The following is a 27,516-nucleotide window of genomic DNA, read 5'->3' as shown; positions in this document are numbered from 1 at the left end:
CCATTTGCAAACAACCCTCACAGATTAAGACAATCAGAGAACCCAGTGTCTGTTGAAGTACAAGCTCTGTAGAAGGATTAAAGAATTGCATGTGGAAGTTCATGTTTTCTGTTTTGGAATTGCAGGAACGTAATAAGTTTGAGTTTAGAAGTGTTTATAAAGGAACAATTAAAATATCTAAATGGTGTGTATTATGTCACTTGCCTAATTTGGTAGTTGAGTTTAAGTTGTCTATGTGCAACTCACATGCCTATGGTCGATGAGGTGTGAAGCTTTGCAATGGCTATATTTTAATATACTCATTGTGCTTCATTTGTAACAGAATTGAAAGAGAACCAATGCAGATTCTTAGATAGACATATTCAATTTTTGTTTGCCTTTTTTTCTTCCTTCATTCTCTGCAACTCTAAGATCACAATCTCGATGATTTTCAGTAACAAATTCAACCAGAATTCTAGCTAATTAGCTAAGAAAACACTTACATGGCCTCAAAGTTTGGTTATAATTGAATCAATGGGTGTGAATATGTGAGTTGTTCTCTTACTAAAAAATTTATTATAAAATACAATAGCCATACTGTATATTGGTATATTCTATATTAAATATATATTTTTGTATTATTATTCTATATAAGTTAAAAAAATTAAGTTTTAGTCATTTATTTATTTTTATTATGAGAGTTTCTTATTATCATTCATAAGATAAGTTTTACTTAACATATTGTCGTCCAAAATTAAAATCAACTAGTATAGTATTAGTAGGCAATAAGACATCCTTGCAAGTATGAAAATGTGAAAGAATATATAAACACTCGTGATTCATCATTCCTCCACGAGTAGACAAGGGTTACACTTACATTATCGTATACAATCACTCATAGTCGTTTAGGCTTTATTCTTTAAGCTGAATTTCATTTTTAAAATTTTCTTTTTTGAAAACATGATCTTCTGGGGGATGTAGGAAAATGAACAGTTCGGATCTTTGATGTCACGTCCCCATATTTACAGTTAATTGAAATATGAGTCGATGTTATATCGTTTGTAGGGACTTTATAAACAGCAAGCAATATTTTCACTAATGGTAAAACTCTGAACATAATATCAACGATCCGAACTGTTCATCTTCTTGTATCCTCTAATAGATCATGTTTTCAAAAACCAAAATTTGAAAAAACAAAATTTGGTGAGAAAAATGAAGCATAAATGTAAACAACAATTGATGGTTAAATTTTGATATATGTTTTATATGATTATAATGGCACATTTCAAAGTTAAAGCTCTTCACGAAAGTTGTAAAGCTTGTCATTACAAGCGTTTATATATTTTTTCTATATTTTTCACACTTCTACGTTAATTTTAAAACTATTAAAGACTTTACTTAAACAATAGTCATAGGATAAATGAGAAGATAGTGCTAATGTAGAAAGCCTAACTAAAAATATCATCAATATAACTCTTGAAGACATTATATCAAGCCAAAGTTCTAATATTGTTTCCCACGGTGATTGATGAAAATTGAAGAGTTTGATTGTAAAAAAATGTGCAAGGTTCCAAACCTTGAAACATAACTCCCTTAATTTTGCAAATCTTTTGAACATTTGATATTTTATAATGTTCTAAAGTTCTTTATTTTTTTTTTATTATGCTCTTATTTTGGGTATGTAAATATGTAATACTTGAAAGACAAATGCGTTTTTATGTTTTGAATGTGATAATATGGTATGTATATACTTATTTAATATTATGTTTTTCATTTGATTATTTATTGGTTTAAAATATATTTTCTTTAATGGTTAACGGGTCAGATCATATTACCTGTTAATATTATCGGGTTGATTTCGGATCGGGTCATTTTACCCGTTTATTTTAAGGGGTATTACACGATATGACCCGTTAAGATATAGGATATGACACGAAAATGACACAAACACGAGAAATGCGACTTGAATGTCAGGTCTATCAACAAGGCATGTTTGTCACTCTTCACCGTTAACCCTATCGAAATCACGAAACCGGTGTTGTTCAAGGGTTTAGAGACAAAGAGAAAGAGGTGGAGGGAGAGGGGTGGTCGGTGGTGGATGGGACGTCTTTGGCTGGGCTGTTTTTTCTTTAAATTGTTTTCTTTGGTTTCTAGTTGGTTTTAGGGGTGGGTTCAAAAAACCGAAAGCCGAAAAAAACCGACAACCGAACCGGACCGAGGCCGAAAAAAATCGAACCGCAAAAAAACAAACCGAAATTGTCAAACCGAACCGAACCGAATCTGACCAGTTCGGTTTCGATTTTTGAGGCTCGAAAACCGAACCGAACCGAACCGATATATATATATATATATATATAATTGTTTTGAATATTTATAAATAGTTTAGTCATACAATCATAACAAAACAGAACATGTTGCCAAGTTGGTTTCAATGAAACTTTACAAGCTGGAGACATGGGTTCGAACCCTCATGCCTCCAGGATTTGTGAGGTTATTTTTAATTTTTTAATCTTTTTAACAAAACCCTTAAGCCTTAACAAATAACAACCCTGTAACTAAAGCCGCCGGTGTAAGTTGTTGTAACCCTAACCCTTAAGCCTCTTCTCTCTCATTCCCTACTTCCCTTCCCTGCCTTCAGTTCTTCTTCTTCAGAGTTCTTTCATGAACCCTAGGCCTAGGGGCCTAAACCCAGTAGTAACCCTCTCGCAGTCTCGCGCAGCCTGAGGCCCTGAGCCTCATCTCTCTCTCGCTCTGTCTCTCTCAATCTCTCAGGCAACTCGCGATGGCGCGCCCCTTTTCACTCTCAATCTCTTACACCTCGCCCTCGTCGTCAGTCACTCTCTCTCATCTTGCCGTCAGATTTTTCTTGCCGTTTTCAAGTTTCGACAGCCGATAGCAAAAGGTTAGCCTCCTCTGTCTCTCTCTCGGTCTTCAAGACTTCAACTTCAATCACTCTCTGTATCTCCCAAACTCTCTGTCTCTCTCAGTCTTGAATCCCAGGCGACATCAAGTTCGCGACCGGAAGACCTTTCTCACTCTCAAATTGTCTCAATCTCTCACACGATCACACCTTGCCCTCGCCAGTCGCCGCTAGCGCCAGTCTTTGATCTCGCCGTGAGACTGCAAAAGGTTGTTCTCGTACTCTCATATCTAGGCTTCTGCTTCTGCTTATCGAATATCGATATTCGATTCTGGGCTTCTGCTTCACTGCTTCTGCTTAGTGCTTACCGATTCTGGCCTTCTGGGCTTCTGCTTCTGCTTTTGCTTACCAAATTACCAATCATTAAAATTGCATGCATATTCAGAATTCAGAAATTGTAAATTTGTAATATTTGATTAATTATTCTTTGTCGTGAATCGTGATTGAAGATTTTGATGGTTTTCTGGGATTTTGAGAACCTGTTGGTTATACTGTAATATTCGATTTCGATATGTTGGTTATTTCCTTGTTGGTTTTGAGAACCTTTCAGAAATTGTAGTTTGTAATATTCGATTTCGATATGTTGGTTTTGAGAACCTTTCAGAAATTGTAATTGGTTATACATGTTGAGAACCTGCTGCCTGTTGGTTTTAAGAACCTGTTGGTTTTGAGAACCTTTCAGAAATTGTAAATGTAATTAGTTATTTATAAATGTTGATTTTGATTTGATAATTGATCTTGATCTTGATCTGCTTACCAAATGATCTTGATCTTGATTTGATAATTGATAATTTGATAATTGGTTATTTATACCTGTTGGTTTTGAGAACCTGCTGCCTATTGATTTTGATTTGCTTACCAAATGTAATTGATGTTGATTTTGATTTGCTTTGATAATTGGTTATTTATACATACTAGAAATTAAAAAGAACATAAATGATAAATGTAAACCACGAGGTTTTGAATAATGATCAACGGTCAGATTTTGTGAGGCAATTTTAGTGTTAAGTGGATTTTACAAATTCCACATAGGAAATTAAAAAGAACATAAATGTAAACCACGAGGTTTTGAATAATGGTCAACGGTCATATTTTGTGAGGCAATTTTAGTGTTAAGTGGATTTTACATATCATTTGATATATGCTTGATTTCATTTGGTTTATCACGGTATGATTTGATTAGTATGATGAACACTGACCAAACAAACAGTTGTTTTACCATATATTTGGTTTACTTCAACTTGGATAGTTTCCTTATGCAAGATTCTTTGCTTAATTAATAAATATATATATACTCTAAACATCCCTCCCTACTTACAAATTAAAAGCTTGTGGTGGCACCAACTATTTCATTTGACCGATTAATTTATAAGAATAAACATAAAAGAATGAATGTCCCCAATAGTTTACACTTTCTGCAATTTTTTAAGGGATATGCTTCTGACAACATAAATTGCTTAATATTTACTTTACGAATTCCACTCAATTATTATGTAAATGCATATTTAAGTTTTGCATCCTTGTATATCTTGTATTATTTTAGATTGAGAGGATCAAATAATACTTTTGTAACATGTTCTCAGTTAGTTTGTAAGCCTAATTGGATTATTAGTTCTCGTGTTGATATGGTAGTGTGGACTATACACCTCATAAGTTTGTAGTACTAATTTTGGACTTTGGAACACTTGATTATAATTAAACTTTGAATTGAATGTTTATTTTCATTATCTTTAAGTTGAGACTATGATTATATTAGAAATTTGGAATGCTTATTTTGAGTCTTGACGATTATGTTGAAATAGGACTTATTACAAAATGGATGCAAGTTGTTTTCATATACTTTTTTTAAGCTACTTGGGGAAAAAAGCAAAAAAAAAAAAAAAAAAAAAACCGAACCGGCCAAAACCAAACCGAGAAAACCGAATCGAATACAAACCGAACCGAACACAAACCGATAGAAAACCGAACCGAACCGAACCGAACAGTAATTTCGGTTCGGTTTTCGCAAAAAACCGAACCGAACCGAACCGAACCGAACCCACCCCTAGTTGGTTTTAAATTTCAATAATAGTATTTCTTTTTTATGATCTACTTGGCGTCAAATCATTACTTATTTGGACTTCTTATGTGCCACGTCAACAAACTAACAAAAAATTTAACAAATTTGAACGGCAAGGACCAAATTGATGTGCGTTAGTTAAATTCAGGGATGATAATGATTGATTTTTAAATTGAAGAACTAAACTGATGAGTTAGGTAATTTTCAATTACTATCTCTAATAAAAAAAATAGGAAAATTAATGAAAATGACTTGAAAACTTTGTATTTTAATGATAAAGAAAAAATAAAATATAAAGTGAATAGTACTAGCATTGACTTATTAGTGGAAAATTATAATTTTTCGTTAAAATGAAAATACTGAAAATTTTTCGTTAAAATTCTTTAAAAAGAAAACCCTTTGAAAAATAGGTTCTGTTCGTCCCCCAACCAACCGTCAGGGTTCACTTAAGAGAGGTAAATATGTAAAGTAATCATCAGTCTCTCTGACAAAACAGAAGAGAATCTGATTCTATTAGTATAATTTTTCCTGGCTTTTTCTGTCTGGGATTTTGTTGCTCCTTGTGCATAAACGGGGCGTGTTGGCGTGCCTGGCTAACGTCATCATCTCCCTCTTTTGATTTATCTTCTTTCTCCAACGGACCAAAAGCTTAAAAACGTAGGGTAAAACAGCAGGGTTGCAGGCTTTTTACCTTTTTCTCTTTTATATTTGTATCTTCTTGGTGAATGAAACATACACTAAACGTATGCTCCATTTTATTGAGAAGGATATTGAACCGTTTACTGTTACGGGGCGTTGTTATGATATAATACTGCTTTTTATATCATAATTTATTATTTAATTGAAATATTACGGTAACAATAAACTCATTTTATATAAATTATTTTCTATTTTAAGCTGCCACAATTTTGCCTTTTCATTTTCCAATATTACCCCTCTTTGTGTTTGTGACCTTCATTTTTTGTCTCACTTTGTGATCTTCTCCTTGTGGTGCGATCTTGCACTTCAATGTGGAAACTGTGGAAAAGGTTTTACTATATGGTCAAATATATGGGCTGTGTTTTGAAATGCTCAGAATGTTCCTGCTTTGTTTATCTGAATGCCAATACTTTACTGCTACTTGTGTTCTTTTCAAGACTAATGAGAAAGACAAAGTGTTCAGATTCAATCAAGTTTATGAAAGCTTATGCTGGGCTAAAGAGTAATGCTAGGGAGATTTAATTTGGAGACTAAATTTTGAAAACTAAAGGACATGTAAGTTGATGATTGGTTTATTACTTAAACGTCGATAACGTGCTCATTTCTATTGGTGACACATCATTTAGTTTGCAAATTTAGTCTTCAAATTGAGTCTCCCTAACATTACCTAGGCTAAATAATCATCATGTGCCCAAAATGAGGTTAGTATCTTTCAGAAATCCGGAAAGCAATAGGACCTAAAGAAAATGTCTCTAGATAAATTACATTCGAATTTTCGTTATAATTTTAAAGTCACTTCGACTTTGTAAACTTTAATATGTTACGATGTTAATCCATACACTTTGTGATTCTGTGATGATTTTTCCCACTGCTTAATGCAACTATACATAAAGTTTTGCATGAAACTAAAATGAATAGTCTGGACAGCTTAAGCAAGTACGCAAAAAGACATGCATACATACATATATACATATGTAAGTACATATATCCGTTTAAATAGCTCACTCCACTAGCTAGCTACCGTATTGGGTGCATAGACATCCTCAGATTATAAAACATCAAATATAATCAAACAGATGAGTGATATAATTGCTCGATCAGAGCTATTCTAGTATTATCATATGTGTGTGTGTGTGTGTAGTTTGATTGGTGAATAAAATTATAGAGATAACTGTAAGAATGAAGGATTAGTACTGTGTTTGGTGATAGGCTGCTGGTAGCAATACAAGTTGGTGGGTTGGTGCGTGCATTTGATAATAGAAACCCAAGTAATGAATGCTAGATCCTCTTTGTGAGGATTCCAGGAATCGTCCAATCAAGTCTGTTTATCGTTCATCGTGCGATCATAATTATTGTAATTTTTTATTTAAAGTTGAATATAAACAGTATTTAACGAAAACTGGCCGCATGATGTATGATGATCAGACGTGAATAGATGCCATAATCCCCAAGATCTTCACAAAGAGGATCGGAGAGGATCCTCGTTCTCATTAATTAATTAACATGTGTTGTAGGCATAATTTACTGAACAATTGTGGAGACCATAAAGAGAGAGAGGATGCGGCATTAAGAGAGAAGAAAGAGATGTGTAATTGTGAGGTGTGTTCTATTCCACCCCCATTGTACCTTTATTTATAGTAGTAGGGAAGATTAATTCCTTATCTTTTTAGGATTACAACTCTAATAGGATATTAACTACTAAGGGGAATATTCAAAGATATTCCTAGATACACTAGGATTTATACAATCACATTCCTAATCTAATAGGACTGCAACACTCCCCCTTGAGTGTGTAAATACTCAAACAAATGGCACATCAGGTCTTCAACAATGAAGTAAGTATAGTTGATGAAGTCGTTGGTACAATGTGCGAATGCGAGTCTCAAATCAACGGAAGAATGCATAAAAAGGTAAAACTCACAAAACATTGATATGGTAAAACCCAAGGTGGGAGAAAAACCCATAGACTGAAGAGAAAAGTGAGAAGTTGCATTAAGTCAAAACTATACTTCTTCTAGACGCAAGTAGAAGAACTCTCAAGGGTATGATCAACCCAGGATGGGAGCCTCGATAAAACCTAGTTAGGTAGCAAAAACCCAGTGGAAAAAATGCTCATAATCGTAGGGAAAAAGAGTACATTAAGATCAAGCGAGTATACTTCTGGATACTCTTCCTGAGTGTGACAGAACTTCCAAATAAAAACTACAAGCATTGCATATGAATAGTTAGGCATACCAATTCCTCGGACAAGCTTCTGGAAGGTTGACTTCGTCAGTGACGTCGTGTAGAGGTCGGCAAGGTTGTCTGAGATCGGCTTGCATGACTCCAATCTCCTGATGCTTTGTTGATGTAGATGCATATGCAATATGTCTTGGTGTTGACTTTGTTGCATGTCTTGGTCAGTTGATACATGCGGCATAGTCTTCATGGATCGTCATTGGGACTCAACGATGGATGAAAACAGCAAGTACTTCGAATATGCTCAGTAAGAACTCCTAACCATGTCTCATTTGTGGTGTAATGAAGTACGGTGAGTCTTGGAACAATTAGAAGATTTCACAACTGAGGTTATATCGTGGACCTCCAAGATATTGCGATACCCCTTAACGGTAAAGACATAACATTCAGGGATTTTGCCTTGTGCGAGCCTGATAAGTAACCAGCGTCTGCATAACAAACAAGGCAATCATCATTCCGAGGATCAAAGGAGTCAAATTCGCTCGAAATACGTTAGAATTAGCCCAAATCTGTAGTACCTTTCAGGGTAGCAGAAAAATGTCTTTAATACCAATTTAGTGGTTGCGTGTAGGCGCGGTGTTGCATCTTTACCAATAAATTAACAACGAAGGAGATGTCATTTCCAATTACGATGAGCTAAGTACAACAAAGCGCAAAGTTGGACTCAGATATGAAACTTAGGATTCCATAACCTCTTCAAGGGTCTCGTTTGCATATAGGGTTGGAAGATCATAGGTATACTCAAAGGTAACACCTTCATAGTGTAGTTTGACTGATAGACCAAAGTACCGTCAGAACAACGCTTGAATTTCTAGTCAAGGTATAAACGAGTTTTCCCAAGATCCTTCATCTTAAATTCCGTCTTCAGGTGCGAGGCAATTTTCTCAAGCTTTTCCAGAGTTTTAGTGAGATTCATGTCAACAACATAAATTGTAACTCTAGCAATTCGGAATAAGACTTCATAGTTTAACACGCAAGGGCATACTTCATATCCTTAACTGATCAAATAATCACTTAGACAGGTATACCATATCTGCCAGATTGCTTCAATCCATAAGCGAACGTCTCAAACAAGTTAAGAGAGTGTCTGTGGTCTGGAACTATTTGAGTCAGTCCATGTAATTCTTCGAGAACTTACATGTAAATCTCTGTATCAATATCCCTATAGAGAAATACTAACCACATTTTATAATGTTGCAATCAATCACAGGGCATTTGAGAGAAACTTTGCACTGTAAGGCGTGCATCATATCGCACTATTTCATTCATCACATTGCGTTTCCTTTCCCACATGTAATACATCAAGGTTACCTTGGGCAGTGTAAGAACGATAGGTCCAAACACATTTTGGTAAGGAATTAAACCTAGATTGTGATTTCGGTTGTCCAATCAGTTCTGCTTTGTCACTAATCAACGGAATACAGTTTGATATCGTCACTTTTCATTTATGTCGATAGCTATCATATAAGTGAAAATATTATCGATGGTAATCTCATTTCAATTTCATTTTCTCATCCAAACTAGTATACTGGACCAAGAACTTCAAGTCTTGGGAGTAATCTGGATTAATCTCATGAGATGGAAATGATTTGAGACATCGATCAAGTATGGATTCATTGTTGTGTCGTGATCTTCCTCTTCTAGGGAAGTGAATCCTATGAACCGAGTGATCTGTCGTGCTCCAGGCCAAGATAGATTGATTGGTTATCCACCGATGTACCGGACCGTCCAATAGGGGCGACACATCCTTCAGGGATGTTGACTCGACGTCTGTTAAGTACGTCTATCCTTGCAGGCATGTTTACAACTGGTATATGATCTCGTCATTTTAGCTAGATCAGAGGAATGCATTTGGAGCAACATTCTAAAAGATAAAATACATTGCATTTGCTTATCACACTTGTATGGTACGGGGATTGAGATGAGACAAAGTGGGCAACATCCATGCAAATTCGCTATGTTCTACAGGAACATTGACGTTCTTATCTTCCCCTAACGGCGGGAATACTGTCTTATTGAAGTGACTCCACAAATGAACGGTAAAGAGATTGCATGCAAGGGCTCTAAGAAATCTAGTGTGAAGAAGAATCATAATCGACAAAGATTCACATCCTTCTTTGAGGACCCATATTGGTACGTTCCGCGGTGCAACCCGGCACATGGAATGCACACCCAAATCGCGTAAATATGAAATGTCAGGTTCATACCCAGTAACCAACTGTAACGTCGAATAGGTTGGGTGGTAATTGGACTCAAGGTAGACCAACATAGCTGCATAAAAGATTGCATAGCCATAGGCAGAAATAAAAAATATGGCATGTTCACCGAGGTCCAAGCGATCATTTAAATTGTGCTTTATGATCACTAGGCGAGGCAATTTAGGGTGAACATGGGAATTCGACGTTCAATCATAAACCTAAAAGACATGCAATACTTTATCGAAAACTGTTGATCTAAACTCTCCAGCATTATCCAGTCTCTCGAACTTTAAGGGATAAGTAGGGTGGTGAACCCTTAATCGGCCTGGGGGTTTAGCAGCAATGTCTGTGAACAAACATGTGACCAGTTTGTCAATTCATCAACCAAAATCATAAATATTTATATGGTCCGCATTTTGGTTGGATTAGCATATATTCCCTTGAATCCATTGTGACAAAGGGTGATTTCGTATCTTTGCGAGGAATGATATAGAAAATCAATTTCCCTAATGAGCAGGCTTGGCAAAGTGTGTTTGTAGGCACAAAATCCTTACTTCGGGTAAGGAGATGCATCGTGGCATCATTGTTCGACCTAAATGTCCCAAATGGTTGTGCCAAAGCAAGTAAGCTGCTCAATCACCAGGCTCCAGGCTGGCCACATGTGGTGTGTTCTTAATTGGGAAACAACCCATTGCCCCCAAATCAAAGCTTCAAGCTCATTTTTGGAGGTGGTGCAAAGATATTTCACTCTATTTTCTTCAGTGGTTTCATTTATGATCATTGTCATCTCGAATATCCTTAAAAACCAAGAATGGTGAGAATATAAGGTCTCTTAAATGGTAATGTAGTACCATTCATACAACGAGGAGCGTGTCAATGCTCTTAATTAGGTTGGATAGACCAGAAGTCATTACTAAAGATATGATTTAGGCGTAAAGTTAGTGTACGTAGTATCGCATTCATCCAGACAATTAACCGTCCCCAATTCTTACCTAATCACGTGTCTAATTGAATTCGGTCACATGTATACAAGAAACATGATTCAATTAACTCATATTCGAGGACAATATCAATAAGATTATCCATAACTAAAACAAACACCAAACTTACATCCAAGAACATGGAAAAATGTTCATAAAGTAAACCAAAGTTACTAAAGGGATTTAGCCAACAAGGCCAGCCATGTCAAAATTATGCTCTTCCAACGATGTTCAGTGGAGCAAAATTAGTTTCACATATTGACTACTAGAATGGTACTCCTCAACGATATTGGTAAGGGCAAGAACATTTGCATAACCAATGATCTATTTCATCAAGACGGAAGTAGATTCTGCAGGGTTAAGGTTTGGGAATACTATCCCTTATTCTTGAAGTTTTAGGTCTTAGATGTCAATGATCATACTTCGGGTATGATGCCATACCTTGGCAGGCCCTGATTCTACCATATGTTGTAAAAACAAACTTGAAATTAGATTGTGAGAGAGATAGGTGTCGAATTGGGTTCTGTCACATCCTGGCCCGGGGTGCACTACATCTCGGGCCCGCTCCACCACCGTAGCAAGATATTGTCCGCTTTGGGCCCCGACCACGCCCTCACGATTTTGTTTCTAAGAACTCACATGAGAACTTCCCAGTGGGTTACCCATCATGGGAGTGCTCTGGCTTTTGGTACAGGTTGAGGGCTGCAAGCTCAGCGCACAGAAAATTTGCCCAGGCCAAATGCATGGTGATCCAGCAAACCTGCAGCAAAGCCCATAGGGCTATTGTGGTCCAGATGAAACATGCTTGAGCTGTTGGCTCGGCTCGGCTTGGTGGTGGTGCGGCTCCAGGCCATGAATCAGCCACAAAAGATCCCCTTTTTGTTTTTTTTTTTCCTAAATTCCTAGGGTTTGAAAAACCATTGCTTCTAATTTATTTTGATTCTTTGACTCACAAATTCCACATAGGCAAAAATTGCGTAATGCATGAAACATACATACATACATACATACATACATACATACATACATACATACATACATACATACATACATACATACATATATATATATATATCGGAAGGTAAATATAAATGCAGGGGGTTCATGCATCATGGGGAATGTTTTCATACAATGGTCGTTTGAAATATCTTCCTTTATTTTAAGTGTACCTGATTGGCGGAAAACAACAAAAGCATTTGAATGTTGTATAACATCTTTCTCGAAAATCCGGAATTGCATCTCCAATGCGTTGTATCACGTTCAACAAAGAGAAATTAAATTGAATCAATATCATGTAGATCAATTCAAAATAATAATTTAATCATAAAAATAATGATTAAAACGTAATACTCCATTGTTTGAAGATCAAACTCTCTTTAGGCATAATTTACTAAACAATTATGGAGGCCATAGAGAGAGAGAGGGGGTGTGGCATAGAGAAAGAAGAAAGATATGTGTAATTGTGAGGTGCATTCTATTCCACCCCCATTGTGCCTTTATTCATAGTAGTAGGGAAGATTAATTCCTTATCCTTTTAAGATTACAACTCTAATTGGATATTAACTACTAAGGGGAATATTCAAAGATATTCCTAGATACACTAGGATTTATACAATCACATTCCTAATCTAATAGGATGGCAACAACAAGGTAATAATTAAGATTATAATACAAAAACATAGGACACCACCAAGCTTGGGAACTTGAACTTTTATTCTATTTCGTGAGAGCAAGTGGCTGTCTGCACACATGGTCGACAACCAAAACCCTAATTCTATATTCCTCGATTACGTCATAATTACCCCTTGAACATTCTCAAACTTTACTAAAAACATCTGCTGTAAAATTTGGTTCTTTAAATTGTGTATTTAACTTGAGCTTGCATATATAATGAGGAAAACTAACGAAAAGTCCTAAAAAACTTTTAGTTTTAATGAAAATGACAAAATAAAGGTGTAAGTGAATAGTACTAGGAGGGACTTTTTAAGGTAAAAATATCCTTAACGTTAAAAATGAACAGTACCGGGAGTGTTTCATTAAGATTCCAATAATAATAACTAACAATATAAGAGTCTATGGATTAGACAATATGGATGGTTGAGATGCATTTAAATGTTTGGGTAAATTAAATTTTACTCTTTCAAGTTTCGGTGCAATGGCAACCTCATACAACATCTTTAAAACATTTCAATTTCATACATTTACTATTATTTTATTTCAATTTCATACAACCGTTACAAAGTCTGTTAAATTAACAGTTAAGTGATGACATGAGAAATATGGGGTCCTTATTTGTGCTGACGTGACTGCCACATTTGTGCCATGTGGCTAAACACTTAATAAAAAATTTAGAATATTGAAAGAATTAATTGAAGAAAAGTATAAAAAAAAAATAATAAAAAAAAAACCAATAATTCCATTCATCTTCCCCACCCGAGCTCACCCCTTCTCCAATCCCCCATTAATTCTACACTTCCATCTAACCCAAAATTCCAAATTCCTCTTCATCTTCCCCACCCAAGCCCACCCCATTCTCTCATCCCCTATCACCCACCCCTTCCCCCATTAATTTTTGAACTCCTCAAACCCAAAATTTGCAAAAAATTACTCACACAATGAAGACTTTCTTCAATTCGCACATAGGTTAGTAGCAAGTTCAGATCTAGGTGGAACTGGGTTCAAATTTGAGTACTTCGAGTTGCGAGTTGGGCTGGTGGGTCCAAATCAGGCAACGGCGACATCGAGGTTCTACCTTGATGTCAGTGCGAGACTTCTGCGCTCCACCTCCATCAAATTCTTGAAGGCAGTCAAGAGTTTTGTGCATAGCGGCGTTTTCCTTGGGGTTCTGATTCGTTCAACTAGTGCACATTCATTCGTCCAGGTCTCGTTGGGGTCCTAGTTCTTGTTGACAAAGGCGTCCACGAGAACCCTAACGAGGAATTTGGAATTTTGGGTTAGATAGAGGTGCATAATTAATGGGGAAGGGGTGGGTGATGGGGGATGGGAGAAAGGGGTGGACTCGAGTGGGGAAGACGAAAGGGATTTTTTTATTTTATATTTTTTTTAACTTTAATTAATTATTTTAATATTCTAAATTTTTTTATTAAGTGTTTAGCCACGTGGCACAAATATGGTAACCACGTCAGCACAAATGAGGACATCATATTGCCATGCCATCACTTAACGGTTAATTTAACAAACTTTGTAACAGTTGTATGAAATTAAAATAATAATAATAAATGTATAAAATTGAAATATTTTAAAGATGTTATATGAGGTTGCAATTATAGTGAAACCTGAGGGGGTAGAATGTAAGGGAGTTAGGTTATGAGGGATATCTTAAGAGTATATATGTATGGGAAAATCCTGCGTTTATCTTATGAGTATATATCTTCATCATTGCATGACTAACATGTTATGAGAGAGATAAACACATGATTGTATATAATTTGTGAAAATTAAAAGTCTCTTGCAGATATACAACATTGAATATGTATTGAATTCCCTTGGTTAATATAAAATGCATGCATAGGTTGGACATTTCACCAATTTTGTGTTTGTTTTTCATGTTATGACTCCCTTTCCAATTTGTTGAATAACCAAAAACATTGATGGGAAACCAACCTCCTATTTTCCTTATAAATAAGCTATCCATCAAGTCTTGGCAAACAACAATCGTTATCTTAGGGTTTTATTTTATCCATCTCACTATATGCTAGGCTGGTAGTTATGATAATTAAATATTCTCATTGATCGATACAACTACAATATTTGTATCACGTCTGCACTTAATTAACAGTCAAGGCAAACAACCAAAATTGATAGTTGAAAGGATTGGGCAAGCTTGCCTAAACCATACATTTAGCTGGCTCAGATATATAAGTAACAGTCTCGTTCTCCTTTATCTTCGGGAGGTGCAGGAGAACAAGGACAAGGAGTTTTCTGTGTTGCTTTCAGTTGGAGCTTTGTAACTCAAGTCATTAAGGGATGATCGAATCCTTGATTGGTATTTATAGGAGCCATGTTTTGCACAAAATAGCCACACAGATTTTGCACTACGCAGAATCTCTAAATTAACTTATTAAAAAGATAATTAATTTGTTATTTATTTAAGGAGATCAAAAGGGTTGAGGTGGATTGTTGGGGACAGAAGGGATTTTTTTTTTCATCATTAATTTTCATATATTATATACTACGTGTATTCCTGATGACTCTATATATTATACATGGATGAACCTAGCTTGCTATCTAGGTCTATTTCATGAACTTCACTTCAAACTTGAAGTTTTTGGAGAAGAAGTTAGTACCCTAGCACTAATGAATAACACTTTAAGATAGGACGAAGCATTAGTAGCCTTTTTATATGAGATTAGGGCTAGGTTTAGTGGCGCACTCGTGTACTAGTGATTGATTATGGATGCATGTGTTCTTCGTAATCATTTGATATTTATCACTTATAGTTTCTTTTGTTCACAATTTATATCTTGTCTCATTTTTTTAACCAGCTGCAAAGTTCTTTCTTTGGTTTTGTTCTATATTTTTTGGTGAAATGTGTTCAGATGAAATGTTGTTCTACATACGTCCCACCTCATAAATAGCCTCACAACTCTTTATTCTTTATTGATGATGATTACTGAAATAAATTGTTAATAACACTCTAAATTTTTTATTGTGCACTATTGTTGAGAACAATTCAAAAAATAAATACAATAACATAATCCTTCGAACAGTATTTCCGTCCAACTCTTGTACTTGTGGTTCTACGATGTCTACTCGACCATGATACAACTATCTAATTCTACAATCTGCACTGGATTATAGAATTTTGGCAAATTGCTTTGTGTGTTTACTCTTTGTAAGGTTTTGTATGGGAGAGATGGGAAAAAGAAAAGGATGATGTATGATGGAACTGAGACTTCTATTATATAGGCTCTTTCATACCTCTTCAAATACATTTTGGATGTATCTGAAACCACACAACTCTTTCCAACCGTTGTGTCTATTAATCAAAACGTTTTTAATTAAATTAATCATCAAGCCTAATCCACACAATTAGTGGCCCAAACCTCAATCCTCATTCCAAATTATACAACACCTAATCACTAATAAAGGTGACTAACTTAATATAAGGACCTCAAGTTTCCTTGAGTTCCCTGATGTGGGACTAAAGGAGCGCAAAACTCCAACAACTATAAATTTGTTCTATTTAGAAAGAAAAATATACTTACAAGTAGTGTACAATGAAGTTTTTTAAAGTACTAATAACAATTCTCTTATTGAAATGCTATCTTTATGCCTCAAATAAAATTTGCCAACTTTGTGGCGGGGCCAAATTGATAGAATTTTATGGGCTTGATTTAAGATTCAAGGTGGCATGATTTGATGATGAGATGGGACATGGATATAACCCAAGGAAGGAGATGATTTTATGGAAACATTAAAACCCACCACCAAGTTACAAAGCCTCTTTGTGTGGATGACAAAGAATCCTATAAGATAGTGAAACCCCCAACTTCTATTTCATTTGATCCAAACACTTTACACGACCATCCCTAAACACTTTCAACTTCAATTTCATTGGAATCTTTGATTATCACCACCAAGCACCTTCTGATATACTAATAGTACTAGTCAACAAACTTTCTCATTAATCATATTGTGATTCCACTGATTTTTTAGGGAGCATAATTGCGAGGACGTGAAGCTAAAGTTGTCTACGTATTTAGTTTGGGCGTCTCTACAGGCAAAAGACAAGTTAAGGTAGCTAGTCCCACATCAGAAATTACGTAAAGCTTTCAAAAACTTGAGTTGAGCAACTCCCCTATTAGTATTACTACTAGGGTTAAATAACTTCCTTAAAAAATAAAGAATTTTAATGAAAAACTCTTGGTATTGTTCATTTTAACGAAAAAAATACATTTTTACACTAAAAAGTCAATCCTGGTACTATTCACTTTACCCTTTATTTTGTCTTTATCGTTAAAACTCAAAATTTTTAAACCATTTTCATTAATTTTTTTTAAAAAAATATGATTATCAAGATATTGACATGTAAATTACTAAGTTGTCATATCATTTATATATTAAATCTGCTTAACAGAAAATTGATATATGCTATTCTGTAATCATGGCATCTTGCCCCATAAACGGATGGAATTGTAGTTTCCGATTAAAAAAAAAAAAAGAAAAAAAAGTGGAAGTTTTAACGAAAAATCTACGGTACTGTTTACTTTAACGAAAAATCATATTTTTACACTAAAAAGTCAATTCTGGTACTATTCATTTTACCCTTTATTTTGTTCTTATCATTAAAACTAGTTTTCAAATTCTTTTCATTAGTTTTCCTGAAAAAAAACCAAATGGAATTGTGATTAAATAAGAGGCCAACTTACAATTCCACTTCCACACCACACCACAAAACAAATCTTTTATTTTCTTTATATTTATTGAATATTCACATAAAACTTGTTCCATAGCTAGGCCATATGGAATTGTTTTGGAGAATCTAGCTATTTTCTTTTCGGTTAAAAAAGAGAGTGTAATGATAGTTTGAAGACTAAAAGCAGAAAATTGAGTGTTCTAATCTAACAATTCGATTTTATTAAGTTTTAGTGAAGTTTAAGGTTTATGGAAAAGGTAATACAAAAGTGATTATCTATTTATTTAAATTATATGATGTGATAGTTGATGATTGAATTATTATTTAAATATTAATTTTTTATTGTGACGGATCACATGATTTGCAAATTTAATTAAAAAAAATTATTTTAACTAGCATAATCTTTATGGAAAGGTGACATTGGGAAAACAAGAATGTACCATATATAAACTCTCTTTGCTAGTTATTCCACTTTCTCTTTTCCCTCAAGTAGAACTTAGTTGGCTAGTGGCAGCCGCACGCCCCCAACAAAAACAATTAAATTTGCAAATGATGAAGTTTGGGGGGATCAAGCTATATGCATTTCCTAGGTTCTTCGTGATTCTCGTTTTCTAATAGAACAATATTAACCCAATTTTGCAATCATGATATTTGCCACATCGGTAACACATGTAATTTTCCAACTCTTGTTTCTTGGTCTGAACTCTTTTTGCATAAAAATGTAAGAAATTTATGTTTGAGATTACTAATCATACAAATAAATCCCCATAGTTGTTTTTAGTTGTTGAGGATGAGAATTTATGAAACTGTTGTGAATCTTAAATAAAAAAAGTATTGCTATTTACATTTTTTTTTTAATTTTAAATTACCAAATCAAATAAATTAAAAAAAATTAACACAAAAAATTAACTATAAAAGATCCAAAAAAATGTATAAATAATATTTTCTAATACAAAATAGGATGATCAACCTGCAAAATTTCCCATTCGACGACAGACATGATTGATAATATTTGCCGCAGTGAAATAGACTGTTGGAAATGAATTAAACCAGTCTCTGTAGATACAATTTCGAAAGGCCACCACCACCAACAGCGGAACCCACAGATATTAGTGCCACAGTTTTCATTATATTTTAGTACTTTATAATATATATGATATTTTATTTTTTATTTTATTATAAAATTATATATATATTAAGTATAAATAAATATTTATTTATACGAAATACAATAAATTTATTTAAATTCGTTTAATCCGTTAAGATGCTAGATCTCAACTTGCAGCTTGATTAACATCTAGCGTCTTTTAGAATCTTGAATAAAAGTAAAACTCACAAGGAGGAGGAGTTACTACTAACATTCATTTTAGAGGGGTCATCACCCCGTGCCACCCAAATTATACAGAGAGTTTGCCAAAAGAGAGCGGAATGCTGAGACATGATGGGCACAGAATTGAACTTACAAACAAGAAAGGAAAGTTTTGTGAGTTGTGAAAGGACAGGGGAGACGACCAAAAGCCAAGAAATGTTGAAAAAGAAGAGCCGAGATGTCAAGATTCATGGTTGAAGTAAAAGCAGCAATAATTCACACGACATTCAAAGAAAAAGAAAAAACAGAGAGACAGAGAGAGAGAGAGAGAGAGAGAGGACTGTCACTACTAACTAGCTAGGGTAGGCTGTCTGCAAGTTCAGATGGAAGTGAAGTGGATTAGAATATAAGAAACTCCGGACTTTTTTAACGTTAAATTTTGATTTTTGTTATAAAATTCAAGGCTCTTGTTGCCGTGGTTCCTCTGGCTCTAAACACCACTGTACCATACAGGGCTATATTTATTGATGTACGCCGCCGACTGCGAGAGGTTTTTGTACATTTGAAGGATTGAGGTGATGCGGCTGAGACAGCTGATGAGATTTAAGATTTAATGGGATGGGATTGTTTGGAGTTTAGGGTCTAGTACAGTTTTTTTTTTTTTTTTTTTTTTGACAATTGATATTAAGAAAAATTAATAAAAAATGTTTAAAAACTTGAGTTTTAATGAAAATAACAAACTAAAGATTAAAATAAATAGTACTTTTTGTTAAAGTGAAGAATACTGGAAGCTTTTCGTTAAAGTTCTCTTGATATTACCTATATTAAGAAGATAGAAAAATATACTAAGCCTCACAATAATCTAGTAATAATCTGATTTAAATTCGTTTTTGGTGAAAATCCAATTTAAAACCTTTCACTTATAAAGTGCATTTTTGCTCACCATCATTTAATGTGATGTATGCTCACCATTCTATGTATCACCGTTAGATGAGTTTGAATCTTGAAATTTATGCTTATCTACTACACAAATTTCAAAATTCAAACTCATCTAATAATGATTAATAGACTAGTAAGTATACAACACATTAAATGATGATAAACAAAACTACTCAATTCACTTCCAAATGAAAAGAATACTATTAAACTTTCGGATTAAATCACATAAGAAATTATTTGTACAAGTAATATTTTATTATTATTATTATTTAAAGACGATATTACCTACAGTTAAGAAGAGATATGTGATTTTTTGTACAGGCATGTAAGCTTTAGGGTAAGTCTACTCGCTTTTCAAGGGATTTGATGAGGGATTGCTAAACTTAGAGGAAGGGTGTGAATTGAGGTCAGATTTGAACTACTCCCAGGATCCTCTCTCGATTTTTTTGTGAGGATTCAGATAATCAATTAATCATGTTTATTTATTGTATGTCGTACAATCAGTTTTTGTTTAGTATTATTTATATTCAATTTTAAATTTCAAATTTAAAATAATTTCTGACCGCACAATATACGATGAACGAACATGATTGATTGATCTCTGAATCCCTACAAAGAGGATTTGGAGAGGATCATTTTGCCTGCACTTTACACAAGTCTGCAATAAAGTAGAAGGAAACTCATTTCATCAGGAAAGAGATCCTCCACCAAATTCATCATAGCCATAAATTCGGACTCTTGAAATTTAATCCAATGTCTAAAGTTATTATAATATTTTATGAGCCTCTTATTTTTAACCGTTGAATCAAATTTTAAGGATCCAGATTTGTAGATTTATAGGATTAGGTGGAAGGGATCCGGGATCCCTTTCCATTTCATCATATCATTTGTTTATCACAGAGACCGTATTCATTTTTGAATGTTAGGTTGGTTGAATATAAAAAAAAAGAAGAGATAATCTCGGGATCTCTTCCACCTAATTTACCATGGCCATAAATTCGGACTCTTGAAATTTGATCCAACGGTTAAAGTTATTAGGAGTGTGATATCCACACACCCCATTTTACTTCTCACACACCTTTTTAATTTTCGACCGTCAGATCAAATAAATTGAAGAAGATCAATGGATAGAAATTATCAAGGGATGTGTGGATAGCACACCCCAAGTTATTATAACGTTTTATGAGACTCCTATTTTTAACCGTTAGATCAAATTTTAAAGATCTAAATCTTTAGATTTATAGGATTAGGTGGAAGGGATCCGGAATCCGGGGTCTCATATCATTTGTTTATCACAGAGACCGTATTCATTTTTGAATGTTAGGTTGGTTGAATAAAAAAAAAAAAATCGACGGACAAAAAAGAGTGCAAATGTGTGTAAAAATCATTTCATAAAAAAAATAAAGATTAATCTCAGTTTATAGTTTCTTGATTTTTAACATTTGATATATGAAGTTTTTTTCGTTTCAGTTTGGTACCTAAAATCATAATTATAAGACACTTTCATACATCTATTAAGTTTTTCATCATATCCTTCGTTAACTAATAACGTGGCACCCACATAAACAGTAACTGAACGATACATGTCATTATGGACCCACATAAATATTAAAAAATTAAAATTAAAAAAAAAATTAAAATTTTTTTTATCCCATCTTCTAACCCTAGCTATCAGGGCCAAAAACTTTGTTTTTTTTTTTTTTTTAATATTTTCTAGGCGGCTCCTCAGTCCTCACCCCCACGACCCCTTGCCTCCCTCCCTTCTCTCCTTTGTCTCATCTGCACCCACCCTCCCGGCATACCCACCTCTCCTTTCTCTCCTGATTGACGGTCATCAACTTAGTGAGAGCAAAAGTACCAGCTGCAAGCACAACAGTGGCATTGATGGTCCTATCTACCAACCTATCAAATTCCTCACTCTCCCTTTCACTTCCAACCCCAGAAGACCCAAAACCACCAGCACTTTCAAACGAAAGCCTCCCCTCACTTTCTCCAAACCTGCCCACCTGACTCACTAACTCCCCCTGATCCCCGCCGTCGCTATCCGCCGTGCTCGCCGCCACCGTCCCTTCCTTTTGGTCCGTACAGTCGGAGCTCTGAACCGGAATCACATCACACTCTTCTCGCTCGACCACCGAGTTCAGAAGCCACTGCCATTCTGTTTGTTTCTCGGGAAAGATGGGTTGTTTACGAGTTTGGAGGTGGGAAAATTGGAGGTCGAGATGGGTTTTGGGTGTGCGGTAATGGGTTTTCGTGGTTTGTGGTTTGGGAGAGAGAGGAAGCTCTGAGCAGCTATAGAGTGGATGGCGGCCATGGCTGACCGTTGGAACCGAGACGAGAGAGACCAAGTTGATGACCGTCGATCAGGAGAGAAGGGAGGGAGGAAGGGGTTCGTGGGGGGTGAGGAGCAGCCCAGAAAAAATTAAAAAAGAAAATGTTTTTGGGCCTGCTAGCTAGGGTTAGAAGATTGGATAAAAAAAATTTAAAATGTTTTCTTTAAATTAATTTTTTTTAAATATTTACGTGGGCCCATAATGACACAAGGCGCTTAGTCACTGTCCACGTGGTGCTACATCATCAGTTAACAGAGGTTCAGATAGAAAACTTAATGAATGTATAAAAATGTTTCATAATTATGACTTTAGATACAAAAATAGAACGAAAAAAAACTTTACGTATTAAATATTGAAAATCAAGAAAGTTCAAGATAATAAACTAAGATTAACTCAAAAAATAATATTACTACCCATAAAACTGAAGTTTAAGATGTTCAGTATTTTCTCAAATTGCAGTATTTGGTTTTTATAGTTTCAAATGAGATCATATCAAAAATGGATGAAAAGATGTAATAAATAGCCAAACACAGAGAGATTTTCTGTTAGAGATTGAAATGAAACGAGAGCAATGATTCATTGCTGTTTATTTTTTTTTTATTGATGTTGGACAAGAGAAATGAATATAGAGAAGGAGAGGTAAGTAAAGGATAATAGTTTTGTTTTTCATCTTTTTGTATTAGTGGTATGATACAAGCATAACCTTATATATAAGTTTTCACCTGACAATTCCCTTTTTAATTTTTTCAGGCAAATCCGATAATGTACGTAGAACGCTTACACAAAAAAATAGTAAAAACCAAACTTATACTATTTAAGCCCCTTGACTTCTATTATTTCATCTTCCATACTCATTCCACAACAAAAATAAACTCATCTGACAAAAATGAATTATAGTGAAAACTTAACGAAACTAAAAGAACCGGAAATCCCAAAAAAAAAAAAAAAAAAAAAGACTACGTGGATCCTTTATGTAATTTGGGCTTTTTAATTTCTTTTAAGTCTTTAACATGTTTTCTATGGACTTATGGATTGTGGAAAAGAGAATTTTTAGCCCAAATGATTTTTAAGATTTGCAAAACTCATAATTTTGGTTTTTAAGATTTGAAATCAATAAAAGCGGTCTTTGAGTTTGTCCACTATTAATTATTTTAATCATTCAATAAAAAATTATATTAAATAAGAATCAAAATGACAAAAATACCCTTGATTTAATAAACAATGGGCCAAATAGTTTGACAAAAATTGCGGATATATTTGTCATATTAGCCTTATTTAATGGAGATTTTTCAAGAAATGACCAAAATAATTGATAATGGACAAACTCAAGAACTATTTCTATTGATTTCAAATCTCAAGGGGCCAAAGTGAGGAGTTATACAAATCTTAAGAACCATTTTAGTTAAAAAGCTTAAAAAAGAAAAGAAAACCAAAGTGGGAATTTTTTTTAGCACAACGATATATTTTACACTAAGAGGAGGAGAAGTTTGGCTAAACCACAAAATTGATAACTTAATTTGGTATCAAATTCACTATCCACGAGATTCAAACGTAAGACCTCTAACATGCAAGTGGAAAAAAAAAATACCATTAGACTGTAGTATTAAGTGGCAACCATAGTTGGATGATTACTTTCCTTTCCTTTCCCTTTGTTTGCCTTATAATTTTATCACAAGAAAAAGTAAATCTAGTTGAAGAAATTAAAATTTTGGATCTCAATTCTGAGAATACGTACGGAGTCAATGACTAATTGTGAAGAAGGAACACATGAAATTTTACTTCCCAACCCCTTCCTTCTTATCAAAGATTGCAAAATATGAGATTCATGGGTTTGGCTCCATCTAATAATGTTGCAAAAGGTCACATCTTTTTCAAATTCCCAAGCCCATATTCCTATTTTTTTTCTTTTTTCTTTTGAGCAATCAAATGCCTAGAAAAGTGTTTAAGAGCCTGTTTGAAAGGATTAGGATTCTCTTCTGAGCAAGCCTATTGGGCCGTTCAAATTTTATCCAACGGTTACAATTATTATACCTTTTAGAGGAGCCCCCTATTTGTAACCGTTGGATAAAATTGAACGGCCCCATGAGATTGCTTAGGAGAGGATCCTGATCCCGTTTGAAAATACATATTTAGAAAACATTTATTCTCAAAGCATTCGGTAACAGCACTTTATTAAAAGAATTATAATATTTTTAATAAAAAACCAAGCGCTTCCTACAAAAGAAATTGAAGTACTCTTTGGAAGGGCATTTTCATAAAAGATTTAAGTGATTTTTTGAACTCATAAACAATGCCCTCAAATGTCACATATTTCAATACTTTTGTAACGTTAAAGATTAGTAGAGGTGTCAAACGGCCGGCTCGGCCCGGTCCACTTAAAGTAGGCTCACACGTGGGCTTGGGCCGAGTCTCTAAAGGGTCGAATTCGGCAAAACGAACTTCAGTTATTTAAAGTTTTAAAAAACTTATTTGAACATGTTATTAAGCTAAATATCATGAATATTAAGTTAGTAACCTTAAAATGTACGCTTGTAATTGAAAAATATTGAATAAACACAATGGGCCAAGGCCACGGGCCGTGCTCGGTCTATGACAGGCCCAACGGACCGTGGTCCTAAATCTAAGGCCTGGCCCGCCCACTTTTTATAAACCGTGCAGTGTCGTGCGTTATTTAAATGGGCTTGGGCCGTGCTCGTGCTGTGCTCTTGCCGGCCAACCCGTATGACAGCTCCACTGTCGAGAAAAAGAAACAAACATTACTTGGGCCTTAATCTTCATGCTTAGACTGACAAGAGGAGCAGGCCCAGAGAAAGAAACGTAGGAAGCGAGACAAATAGAACATGGTGAACCAAAAATCCTCTTCACTCTTTGTATTGGTGAAAGATAAATATAGGAGTGCGATGGGCACTTCCGTGAGTATATGCAGTAACTTGTTCATCGGATCGGAAATCAACGTACAAATGTGAGAGTTAACTAAGGTGGCTGCGTGATATCAAATAAATAATGCAGTGATCAACCATGCTTCGAAGATGTGGTGCAAAAAATAGCCTGGAACAACTCATTTTATTTCCAATGAACCATAGCAGCAAACATCATGAGGATCACCAATGCAGCAGAGTTCACTTGGACCATCGAGCTACCTGCAAATGAGAAAACAGGTAGAACAGACGGAGTAAACATGTGATCATCAAATATGAACTCACACAGCTATATTTTAGTCAAATTAATGTAACTGTCTGTAGTCTGCATTCAACTGAAATCAAATTGACGAACAAACTAGCTCATAAAAGCGTGAAATTCAAGCCCGATTATATATGCTGTTTATCCATGTTTAATCAAACGATCTTTTCAAAAACCTGGTTTGTAAATGTCTCCTGAGTACGTACAACAGAAAATGGGATTTGGACACGTTGCCATCATTAAGAAATTGTCGTTCTAAGGTTTTGGCATGTCCAAAATTTGAGAGGCAATTACCACCATTCGGTCAAAAAGAGTTAATGTGGTAATTGAGTTTCTAGCCTCACCTTGATTCTTACCGTTGTCAGACAAAGCCGGTGGCGAAGCAGTAGATTTATTCGACATGGAAATCCCAAGGTTTGCACAGGTCATTCCAAGTGCACCTTAATACATGAAATGAAACTTAATGAGACGCCATCCTCCGATAAGAAAATGGTGCATAATTAAACATCATCATCCTTATCCAAAAATTTCTAGGTTTGTGCTCTTACATTCTTCAAAGCAAGGAAGGGTAGTGACATTGAGAAGATTATCATAACCCTCATCACATTTGCAGTTGTATGTGAATTTTGATGTCTTGTTGCACGAGCCGCCTCCACAATACGACCAGAAGCAAGCTGCAACACCAAAATTACAAAAATGCAGGAATACATGTTAGAAGAAAACTAAACAAGATTATGCAGTGCCAGTGTTAAACAGTTTTTTTACTTATATAATGTATGAGAGTTAATTGTTAATACGATCAAAGATTGATGACTCATTGGCTTTGCTCGCTTGATCTGAAACAGGGGCTGGAGCTTTCGTGCAGGAAAAATCCAGGTTACCTACAAACACCGAAAACCATCAGCTTCATCTTTTCCTTAGTACAAATTATAAGTTATTCCTGTAACAAAGAAACAAAATTATCAAACGACAAGCACGTATATCCTCCAATTAACAGGAACAATTATGACATTAGGCCTGGGCACGGTTCATATCCAAAAACATTTCACCATAACATGCCCTACCAAATTGAATTAAATGGGCGTTTTTTTCTTAACCGTTCGCCTTTCAGCCTTTCAGCCTGTCGTGGCTAGGTACACTTTGACTTCATTTTACATCAAATGTATTTCTCTTCTTGTGTGTAAATCTCTATCTAGGTATCTTGCTCAGTTTTTATTCCCTAAAATTTGGGGGTGAAATCTGTATTCACCTCTAAACATTTTTTTTTTTTCTGGTTACAGGCCTCTAAGCTACTTTTTTTTTTAATCAACGGGGAGGGGCGTTTGAACCTGGAACCTATTCCAACATTGGCAAAAGAAGTACCACTAGACTACGAGCTCATCGTGACCTCTAACTACTTTATCTTACCATCTGCAGCAAGTATTTCCTCCTGTCACATTGACATTGAGTAGCAGCGATCAACTAACAGATTTTCCTAGCCAAATTAATATGATCCTTCAAGGGTTCAACCACCTAATCATACATTTTATAAAATAAAGGCTATTCCGTTACCACCCAACCCTATCCCATGACCAAAAATTTCTAAGCAAGAGCTATACAGAAAGGCAAACACTCCCAAAACAAACTTATTTGAATTGAATGACAGATTTTGAAAGACATCACTACATAAATTTCATAACCCACTTAAATAATTTTATAAGGGGGAGAGATAGAGATGGAAGAGAGAGAGAGAGAGAGAGAGAGAGATGGAGGACATACAATTGGGAATCACGCAAGGGAGGAACTTGAAGTGATGAGTGTTGTTAGAAATCTGCTTCCAACCAGGCTCACATTCACATTCAAAAAAGAAAGTGCTATTACTTGATGGCTTGCAAGTCCCTTTTCCACAGTCTACTTCTTTGCACACATCATCTGCCATCAGAAGAAATCCACCATTTTACAATAAACATAAAAACCAAAGAAAACCCAGAAAACAAAACCAAAAACAAGAAATACTGAAAACAGATTAGAATTTACTAATTTATAGTGAAATGAAACAAAACAAACCCAATATTGGAGAGAAGATGGGAGCCAGTAGGTTGCCTAGTGGATCGGCAGTGACTGGTCGAATAGCCACAACGATGGAAAATATGGCAAGCAATGCAAAGACAAAGGTGGAAGCAGAAGCCATATCTGAAAAGTGCTTGCACAGAGACAGAACTGATTAAGGTGACGAGATGGTATGGAAGGAAAGATAAGTGGAGGGACGGTGAGGTAAAAGCTCCGTGATGTAATTGACTTGGTGATGGACTTTTGAAATTTTT

The 27,516-nt window shown here is 35.0% G+C and overlaps 1 protein-coding gene across 2 annotated transcripts; it reads right to left on the bottom strand.

Annotated features, from left to right (window-relative positions):
• Positions 1–24,877: 24,877 nt before the first annotated feature.
• LOC137732285 (uncharacterized) lies at positions 24,878–27,516 on the bottom strand. 2 transcript variants are annotated; one of them, XM_068471592.2, is made up of 6 exons: positions 27,260–27,516; positions 26,972–27,124; positions 26,011–26,094; positions 25,762–25,887; positions 25,570–25,653; positions 24,878–25,173 (listed from the first exon to the last, which is right to left on the bottom strand). In XM_068471592.2, the coding sequence occupies exons 1-6, from the start codon at positions 27,381–27,383 to the stop codon at positions 25,097–25,099; spliced, it is 648 nt and encodes a 215-aa protein (XP_068327693.2). In that variant the 5' UTR covers positions 27,384–27,516; the 3' UTR covers positions 24,878–25,096. The 2 variants fall into 2 exon arrangements, with proteins under 2 accessions (XP_068327693.2, XP_068327692.2); XM_068471591.2 differs by having other exon boundaries at positions 25,558–25,653; positions 27,260–27,515.

This window comes from Pyrus communis, chromosome 16 (genome assembly GCF_041283825.1).
Source record: "Pyrus communis isolate YQ-2024b chromosome 16, ASM4128382v1, whole genome shotgun sequence".
Taxonomy (NCBI): domain Eukaryota; kingdom Viridiplantae; phylum Streptophyta; class Magnoliopsida; order Rosales; family Rosaceae; genus Pyrus; species Pyrus communis.
The sequence above is the reverse complement of the archived record's forward strand: the minus strand, read 5'-3'. Positions and strand labels throughout refer to the sequence as shown.

Excerpts from the sequence above, each read along its gene's own strand:
- LOC137732285 (XM_068471591.2), bottom strand. The coding sequence starts at position 27,383 with ATGGCTTCTGCTTCCACCTTTGTCTTTGCATTGCTTGCCATATTTTCC. Across the intron at positions 27,125-27,259 it reads CATCTTCTCTCCAATATTGG|ATGATGTGTGCAAAGAAGTA; the intron begins GTTTGTTTTGTT and ends TTCTGATGGCAG. Across the intron at positions 25,654-25,761 it reads CCTTCCTTGCTTTGAAGAAT|GTGCACTTGGAATGACCTGT; the intron begins GTAAGAGCACAA and ends TCATGTATTAAG.